At 46.2% G+C, this 10,014-nt stretch overlaps 1 protein-coding gene across 2 annotated transcripts in view; it reads left to right on the top strand.

Moving 5' to 3' along the window:
• Window positions 1-4,415: 4,415 nt before the first annotated feature.
• The window catches only part of LOC106592571 (GTP-binding protein Rheb), a 58,909-nt gene continuing 53,310 nt past the window's right edge, over window positions 4,416-10,014 (top strand). For both annotated transcript variants that reach the window (XM_045694506.2, XM_045694505.2), the window contains exons 1-2: window positions 4,416-4,721; window positions 6,639-6,710. In XM_045694506.2, the coding sequence (XP_045550462.1) occupies window positions 4,670-4,721; window positions 6,639-6,710 (124 nt within the window). In that variant the 5' untranslated portion in view covers window positions 4,416-4,669. The remainder of the gene's footprint in view (window positions 4,722-6,638; window positions 6,711-10,014) is intronic.

Genomic DNA, 10,014 nt, shown 5'->3' with positions numbered 1-10,014 from the left:
ACTGGCCTGCTGGCCCCCCTACCTCTGAGGAAGCACAGTTCCCGCTCAGCCCAGTCAAAACTGTTCGCTGCTCAGGCACCCCAATGGTGGAACAAGCTCCCTCACGACGCCAGGACAGCGTAGTCAATCACCACCTTCCGGAGACACCTGAAACCCCACCTCTTTAAGGAATACCTAGGATAGGATAAAGTAATCCTTCTAACCCCCCCCCCCCCCTTAAAATATTTAGATGCACTATTGTAAAGTGGTTGTTCCACTGGATATCATAAGGTGAATGCACCATTTTGTAAGTCGCTCTGGATAAGAGCGTCTGCTAAATTACTTAAATGTAAATGTAAATAAACACATTTGTGCAGATCCTTACTTTAGATGCTAGTTTAGGATTGTAGTGGCAGTCTAGTTTTTGTAGGCCACCGTTCTCCTCCCATCCGCTCCCCACCAGGTGTATGTGTGCCTATGCCTGGCTGCAATTCGTGTCTGTTTATGGGCTTATAACCCCTTGTGGTCTGAGTCAGATATTCTGAAGTGTATGTAGTGTTACTGCATGCTTAGTGTCTGGTCTATAGACTACAGGTATACTATGACTTGAGGCTTATGAGTGGCAGATAATGGAGACATGTTATCTTCCACGGATAATCCCATCCTCTTAAGCAACTTGCGGCTTCAGGGGCAGAGGTCTGAATCAGATGTGATCAGATGTACTGGAAAAGAGAGATACTGGACAAAACATTAGGAACACCTCCTCTTTCCATGACACAGACTGACCAGGTGAATCCAGGTGAAAGATATGGTCCTTTATTGATGTCACTTGTTTAATCCACTTCAAAATCAGTGTAGATGAAGGGGAGGAGACAGGTTAAATAAGGATTTTTAAGCCTTGAGGCAATTGAGACATGGATTGTGTATGTGTGCCATTCAGAGGGTGAATGGGCAAGACAAAAGATTTAATTGCCTTTGAACGGGGTATGGTAGTAGGTAGCAGGCGCACTGGTTTGAGAGTGTCAAGAACTACAATGCTTTTCTGGTTTTTCACGCTCAACAGTTTCCCGTGTGTTATCAAGAATGGTCCACCACTCAGAGAACATCCAGCCAACTTGACGCAACTGTGGGAAAGCATTGAAGTCAACATGGATATAGAGCATTAAATGTCGCCATAACACCACTTAACAAACATACCATAATTTCTAGAGCATCATGGGGGTTTCTACATTTTAGAAACCGTGGTGCACTGGAAATGATAGTACGTTTACTGAGTGGTGTTATGGCTCCCTCTACTGGTCAGAAAGGAGTACTGGTTATTTGTGCCAATAACCTGATGATGGTGAACCTTTAGTGGTGAATGTTGGCTATACTATAGAAAAAAAACACACATCAAATCAACCTGACAGCTGTTAAGAATATCTGTCATTATTTTACAACAACAAAATACCTGATTTATCACAAATAAACACGAAATAAATTAACATCAATGAAGAAGAAGCATTAAATATTTTCCAAATAGACATTCTAGTCCCAGAGAGGTTTCACCTGTTTCACCAGATCATAGCCCTAGTCATCTCTCCTGTTAGACTTCATTATGACAGACAGATCACAGCCCTAGTCATCTCTCCTGTTAGACTTCATTATGATAGACAGATCATAGTCCTAGTCATCTCTCCTGTTAGACTTCATTATGATAGACAGATCATAGCCCTAGTCACCTCTCCTGTTAGACTCCATTATGATAGACAGATCATATTCCTAGTCATCTCTCCTGTTAGACTTCATTATGATAGACAAATCATAGCCCTAGTCATCTCTCCTGTTAGACTTCATTATGATAGACAGATCATAGCCCTAGTCACCTCTTGTCACAAGTGTCGAAGAGATGAGACCAAGGCACAGCGGGTACCAGAATACTCGTACTTTAATTTATTAATTTAATGTGAGTAACGGGAAAAACAAGAAACAAAACGACAGCTAACAGATTTGCAGGCTAGACAAACAGCAGTGCAAATACAACTACCCCCCCCCCCCCAAAAAAAACACACACCTATATATAGGACTCTCAATCAGAGGCAACTAGAAACACCTGCCTCCAATTGAGAGTCCAACACCCAAACCTAAACATAGAAAAACTAAACTAGACAGAACGTAGAAATACAAACAAAACACAAACCCTGTGCCACGTCCTGACCAAAACTAATACAATTACTCCCTCTGCTGGTCAGGACGTGACAGTACCCCCCCCCCCCCTAAAGGTGCAGACCCCGAATGCACCTAAAAGAAAAGACAACAACCCCCAAACAACAAAAACTATCCCCCTAAACTAAAGGGAGGGAAGGGAGGGTGGGTGGCTGCCTTCAACGACGGCACTGTGCTACACCCCCCCCTCCCGAACCCACCTATATTGGAGGCGGCTCAGGTGCGGCACGTGGACCCCGCTCCACCCTCGGCGTCGCCCACTTAGGTGGCGCCCCTGGCCGCGTCGGAGGACTGGTGGGCGACCCTGACTTCGCCCGGCTGGCGGGCCACTCTGGCAGATCCGGCACGGCGGGCCGCTCTGGCGGCTCCGGCATGGCGGGCCGCTCTGGCGGCTCCGGGCAGACGGGCCGCTCTGGCGGCTCCGGGCAGACGGGCCGCTCTGGCGGCTCCGGGCAGACGGGCGGCTCTGGCGGCTCCTGACTGGCGGGCGGCTCTGGCGGCTCCTGACTGGCGGGCGGCTCTGGCGGCTCCTGACTGGCGGGCGGCTCTGACGGCTCCTGACTGGCGGGCGGCTCTGACGGCTCCTGACTGGCGGGCGGCTCTGACGGCTCCTGACTGGCGAGGCTGGGCTGACACACTAGATGCCTGATGCCTGGGTCTGGTACAGGATGTGCCAGTCTGGGCACATGCACCTTAGGAGCTAGTGCGGGGAGCGGGAACAGGCCGAGTCAGACTGGGCTGACGCACCTCAGGGCTAGTGCGGGGAGCTGGCCTGGGGCTTCATCCTCGCCCCGCCAAACTGCCCTTGTGCCCCCCCCAAAATGTTTTATTGGGGCTGCCTCTCGGGTTCCCTTACCAGCCGTGTTCCCCGGTCCTTGCCAGATTTCCTCCGCTGCTTGGTCCTGTTGTGGTGGGTAGTTCTGTCACAAGTGTCAAAGAGATGAGACCAAGGCGCAGCGGGTACCAGAATACTCATACTTTAATTTATTAATTTAAAGTGAGTAACGGGAAAAACAAGAAACAAAACGACAGCTAACATATTTGCAGGCTAGACAAACAGCAGTGCAAATACAACTACCCACAAAAAACCCAAACCAAACACACACCTATATATAGGACTCTCAATCAGAGGCAACTAGAAACACCTGCCTCCAATTGAGAGTCCAACACCCAAACCTAAACATAGAAAAACTAAACTAGACAGAACGTAGAAATACAAACAAAACACGAACCCTGTTCCACGTCCTGACCAAAACTAATACAATTTCTCCCTCTGCTGGTCAGGACGTGACACCTCTCCTGTTAGACTTCATTATGATAGACAGATCATAGCCCTAGTCATCTCTCCTGTTAGACTTCATTATGATAGACAGATCATAGCCCTAGTCATCTCTCCTGTTAGACTTCATTATGATAGACAGATCATAGCCCTAGTCACCTCTCCACGCACCATTCACCTGCAAGATACAACACATCACATTAAACACCATGGCTTATATTAATATCTGGTAGTCTATTCTTCTATAATAATCAAATCAAATTACAATTTAAGTAAAGTGTATTTCACAGTCACATCAATATATTAAAATTACATTCATCTTCACTAGGGTACTGTATGTATGTACATGGTGTGTGCAACGCCAGGGTTGTTGGTTCGATTCCCACGGGGGGCCAGTACCAAAAAAAAACGCATGAAATGTATGCATTCAATACTGTAAATCGCTCTGGATAAGAGCGTCTGCTAAATGACTAAAATGTTTTAAAAAATGTCAGTGGGGACAGGTAGTCTAGTGGTTAGATTGTTGGACCAGTAACCGAAAGGTTTCTAGATCGAATCCCCGAGTTGACAAGGTAAAACATCTGTCGTTCTGCCCCTGAACAAGGCAGTTAATCCACTGTTCCCCGGTAGACCGTCATTGTAAATAAGAATTTGTTCTTATTAACTGACTTGCCTTATAAAATATTGACATTACTAGACCAATTTACAGTAGTACAGTAATGAAGTCTTGGAATGATTCATTATTATCTATTACAGAGACCCCCCCCCCCCCCCCCCCCCATTGCGAATGGCACAGCCTCCCCGACCATTATCGACCTGAACACACGGGATAATTAATAAAATGGACCAGGAATCTCAGATAGACTGACAGCTGTTTCATCCAATCATTGTTACGTGTGAGACATAAAGCCCGCCTTTATTCTGTACACAACCAATCAGCATCGGGCATTGATGGCTAAATTCATGAGATCACAAAGGGGAGTGACGCAGATATTATAGATGCCCCACCATTTCTATTAAATCTACAGGAATTCAAATGTCTAATCTGTAAATGTCTAATCTCCCTCATTTTACGAGAATAAATAGTGATTTAAAAGAAGAACAGATGAATTGTCGGACTGCTCTGCTCGGGATATGCTAACGCCGTTCATGTTGGAGGTTGCTGCTGTCCACCGCGAGGATTAGATGGGATAGCCAACACGAGATATGCCGCAGCCCAAATCACGAAAAATCGCCATTCTCGGGTACAGATCCGTAGGTGAGTTACATTTTGCTGTCGACCGTTAAAAAAAAAGACACAAAAAAATGTGTGTTTTAGCCGTTCTTCAGCTGTAGGTAGAGACTGCGCGTGTGTAACGGATTACTCTCTCTTTATAATAGAGTTAAATTATAGGGAGTATAATAATCTGTCACGAAACAACTCTCTTGAAGAAATGACAGAGTGCCAAGACCAGTTGACACAGTGGCCTAGTAGTCACTGCCCAGCTCCATATTCACTAGTTATTACTCCTTGTGGTTCGTCTTGGAAGTGTTTTAGTATGAATGTTGCCCAATTCATGAAAGAGTGATATCTTCCAATGTGCTTGTTCAGTTGGCCTGGTATATAGGCTGGCTACTGTAGCTGACAAACCAACTACTGTAGCTGACAGGCCTGCTACTGTATAGACTACTGTAGCTGACAGGCCTACTACTGATTAGACTACTGTAGCTGACAGGCCTGCTACTGTATAGACTACTATAGCTGACAGGCCTGCTACTGTATAGACTACTGTAGCTGACAGGCCTGCTACTGTATAGACTACTGTAGCTGACAGGCCTACTACTGATTAGATTACTGTAGCTGACAGGCCTACTACTGTATAGACTACTGTAGCTGACAGGTCTGCTACTGTATAGACTACTGTAGCTGACAGGCCTGCTACTGATTAGACTACTGTAGCTGACAGGCCAACTACTGTAATGACTACTGTAGCTGACAGGCCAACTACTGTAAAGACTACTGTAGCTGACAGGCCAACTACTGTATAGACTACTGTAGCTGACAGGCCTACTACTGTATAGACTACTGTAGCTGACAGGCCTGCTACTGTATAGACTACTGTAGCTGACAGGCCTGCTACTGTATAGACTACTGTAGCTGACAGGCCAACTACTGTATAGGCTACTGTAGCTGACAGGCCTGCTACTGTATAGACTACTGTAGCTGACAGGCCAACTACTGTAAAGACTACTGTAGCTGACAGGCCAACTACTGTCGAGACTACTGTAGCTGACAGGCCAACTACTGTAAAGACTACTGCAGCTGACAGGCCAACTACTGTATAGACTACTGTAGCTGACAGGCCTACTACTGTATAGACTACTGTAGCTGACAGGCCAACTACTGTATAGGCTACTGTAGCTGACAGGCCTGCTACTGTATAGACTACTGTAGCTGACAGGCCTGTTACTGTAAAGACTACTGTAGCTGACAGGCCTACTACTGTATAGACTACTGTAGCTGACAGGCCTGCTACTGTATAGACTACTGTAGCTGACAGGCCAACTACTGATTAGACTACTGTAGCTGACAGGCCTGCTACTGATTAGACTACTGTAGCTGACAGGCCAACTACTGTAAAGACAACTGTAGCTGACAGGCCAACTACTGTAAAGACTACTGTAGCTGACAGGCCAACTACTGTATAGACTACTGTAGCTGACAGGCCTGTTACTGTATAGACTACTGTAGCTGACAGGCCTACTACTGTATAGACTACTGTAGCTGACAGGCCTGCTACTGTTTAGACTACTGTAGCTGACAGGCCAACTACTGTTTAGACTACTGTAGCTGACAGGCCTACTACTGTATAGACTACTGTAGCTGACAGGCCAACTACTGTTTAGACTACTGTAGCTGACAGGCCAACTACTGTATAGACTACTGTAGCTGACAGGCCTGCTACTGTATAGACTAATGTAGCTGACAGGCCTGCTACTGTATAGACTACTGTAGCTGGCAGGCCTGCTACTGTATACTACTGTATATGACTGTATACTACTGTATATTACTCTATACTACTGTATAGAGAATAGAAGCCTACTCACCATATATACTGTATGAGAGAGAGAGATAATTCAATTTTTCTTTTCTCCAAAAACTGATAAATGACTTCCTACGTTTTTTTTCCTGTAGGAAAGTCCTCGCTAACGATTCAGTTCGTGGAAGGCCAGTTTGTCGACTCCTATGACCCAACGATAGAAAACAGTAAGTGTCTTTAGAAAGCCATTCAGATACACATGAATACTCGCAGCTCTAAGCAAAGTTGCTATTCCTCAATAAAGTTACTGGAAATGTTCTTTAGCTTTTTCCCTAAGTTTCTTCCTAAAAAAAAAAAAAAAAAAGGTAAGAACAAATGGGATTCTTGAAAATAATGTTTTAGGATTTCTTCTTGGAAATGTACTTAACTTTAGGACAGCTAATCCCTCGTCTCGAGACGAATGGGTACTTTTGTAACCATGAACATTTTCTTGCGCCACGGACACAGTTGGCTATCGGATATTTAAATACAGCAAGAAAACAAATTTTATTAACACGCATTATCTAGCTAGCTAGTAATTTACAGTATATTACAATATTCTAGAAGTGTTAAATAGCTAGCTAGTAATTTACAGTATATTACAATATTCTAGAAGTGTTAAATAGCTAGCTCTAGCTCGTCAATTTGCAAATAAGAACTTGGCTAATGTTAACGTCGTTAGCTATGTTGACTATAATGTCGCTACGCGTTAGCTAGCTCCACCTCCAGCTGGTTCACATTTTTTTAAATTGTATTTAACTAGGCAAGTCAGTTAAGAACACATTCTTATTTTCAATGACGCCCTAGGAACAGTGGGTTAACTGCCTTGTTCAGGGGCAGAACGACAGATTTTTACCATGTCAATTCAGGGATTCGATCTTGCAACATTTTAGTTACAAGTCCAACACTCTAACCACTAGACTACCTGCCGACCCTATACTCTAACCACTAGGCTACCTGCCGACCCTACACTCTAACCACTAGGCTACCTGCCGACCCTACACTCAAATCAAATCAAATCGAATTTATTTATATAGCCCTTCTTACATCAGCTGATATCTCAAAGTGTTGTACAGAAACCCAGCCTAAAACCCCAAACAGCAAGCAATGCAGGTGTAGAAGCACGGTGGTTAGGAAAAACTCCCTAGAAAGGCCAAAACCTAGGAAGAAACCTAGAGAGGAACCAGGCTATGAGGGGTGGCCAGTCCTCTCTGGCTGTGCCGGGTGGAGATTATAACAGCACATGGCCAAGATGTTCAAATGTTCATAAATGACCAACATGGTCAAATAATAATAATCATAGTAGTTGTCGAGGGTGCAACAAGTCAGCAACTCAAGAGTAAGTGTCAGTTGGCTTTTTCATAGCCGATCTTTGAGAGTATCTCTACCGCTCCTGCTGTCTCTAGAGAGTTGAAAACAGCAGGTCTGGGACAGGTAGCACGTCCGGTGAACAGGTCAGGGTTCCATAGCCGCAAGCAGAACAGTTGAAACTGGAGCAGCAGCACGGCCAGGTGGACTGGGGACAGCAAGGAGTCATCATGCCAGGTAGTCCTGAGGCATGGTCCATGTTGGCTCAGGTCCTCCGAGAGAGAGAAAGAAAGAAAGAGAGAAAGAGAGAATTAGAGAGAGCATATTTAAATTCACACAGGACACCGGATAAGACAAGAGAAATACTCCAGATGTAACAGACTGACCCTAGCCCCCCGACACATAAACTACTGCAGCACAAATACTGGAGGCTGAGACAGGAGGGGTCAGGAGACACTGTGGCCCCATCCGATGAAACCCCCGGACAGGGCCAAACAGGCAGGATATAACCCCACCCACTTTTCTAAAGCACAGCCCCCACACCACTAGAGGGATATCTCCAACCACCAACTTCTTACCATCCTGAGACAAGGCCGAATATAGCCCACAAAGATCTCCGCCACGGCACAACCCAGCGGGGGGCGCCAACCCAGACAGGAAGACCACTCTAACCACTAGGCTACCTGCCGACCCTACACTCTAACCACTAGGCTACCTGTCCATCCTACACTCTAACCACTAGGCTACCTGTCGCCCCTACACTCTAACCACTAGGCTACCTGTCCACCCTACACTCGAACCACTAGGCTACCTGTCCACCCTACACTCTAACCACTAGGCTACCTGCCGACCCTACACTCTAACCACTAGGCTACCTGTCCACCCTACACTCTAACCACTAGGCTACCTGCCGACCCTACATTCTAACCACTAGGCTACCTGTCCACCCTACACTCGAACCACTAGGCTACCTGTCCACCCTACACTCTAACCACTAGGCTACCTGCCGACCCTACACTCTAACCACTAGGCTACCTGTCCACCCTACACTCTAACCACTAGGCTACCTGCCGACCCTACACTCTAACCACTAGGCTACCTGCCGACCCTACACTCTAACCACTAGGCTACCTGTCGACCCTACACTCTAACCACTAGGCTACCTGTCGACCATGACTGGTCTCTCAGCTCCCTTCTTCTTAGCGGCCTTGATGTCGGACCACTTCTTTTTTACGGCGTCAATGTCCCTCGACATACCCCCGACGACAGAGACAGACCTTGACCCGCTCTTCGCCCGTCCTCTCTTTCTGGTCTCTGCAGTGACCCCGCAGTTATTCAGTCTCCCCAACAGCAACCTTTTCCTGGCTGATATTTCCTCCACCAACACTTCAAGCTCTTGTTTGCTGAAGTTTTTTTATTGCGTTTTCCTTGGTTATGCATTTTTGGTTTTGATGTAGCTAATCTGATGGCTACAATGTGTGAAAAATATCGAAATAACCCAAATCTTATCATCCCTGTCACATAGGTTTATTTATTGGTTTCAAGCATGTCACTAATGTCAATGCCACATAAGAAAATATTTCCGAAGTTCCTAAGAAAGCTATGAATTCCTAAGAACGTCAATGTGTTTCGTAAGTAAGGTTTTGTGAATCCGGCCCCAGCACCCCAAAAGGATAGTAAAACCACACACACACACACACACACACACACAGACACACACACACACACACACACACACACACACACACACACACACACACACACACACACACACACACACACACACACACACACACACACGGTTCCCCTCTCTCTATAATAGCCTTCTTTACCAGTGCTCCTGTCAGGCTCTGTGACTGACTGGTTGATATACAGTGTCTGGTTAGTAGTGTGAAGTAGAGTCAGATTCTGCTGGTACAGCCCTCCTCCTCCTGCACCTCCTTCTCCACATCCTCCTCCTCCTACACCTCCTTCTCCACATCCTCCTCCTCCTACACCTCCTTCTCCACAACCTCCTCCTCCTCCTACACCTCCTTCTCCACATCCTCCTCCTCCTCCTACACCTCCTTCTCCACATCCTCCTCCTACACCTCCTTCTCCACATCCTCCTCCTCCTCCTACTCCTCCTTCTCCACATCCTCCCTCCTCCTACACCTCCTTCTCCACATCCTCCTCCTCCTACAC

The sequence above is a fragment of the Salmo salar genome, chromosome 14 (genome assembly GCF_965601325.2).
Source record: "Salmo salar chromosome 14, fSalSal1, whole genome shotgun sequence".
Taxonomy (NCBI): Eukaryota; Metazoa; Chordata; class Actinopteri; order Salmoniformes; family Salmonidae; genus Salmo; species Salmo salar.
The sequence above is the reverse complement of the archived record's forward strand: the minus strand, read 5'-3'. Positions and strand labels throughout refer to the sequence as shown.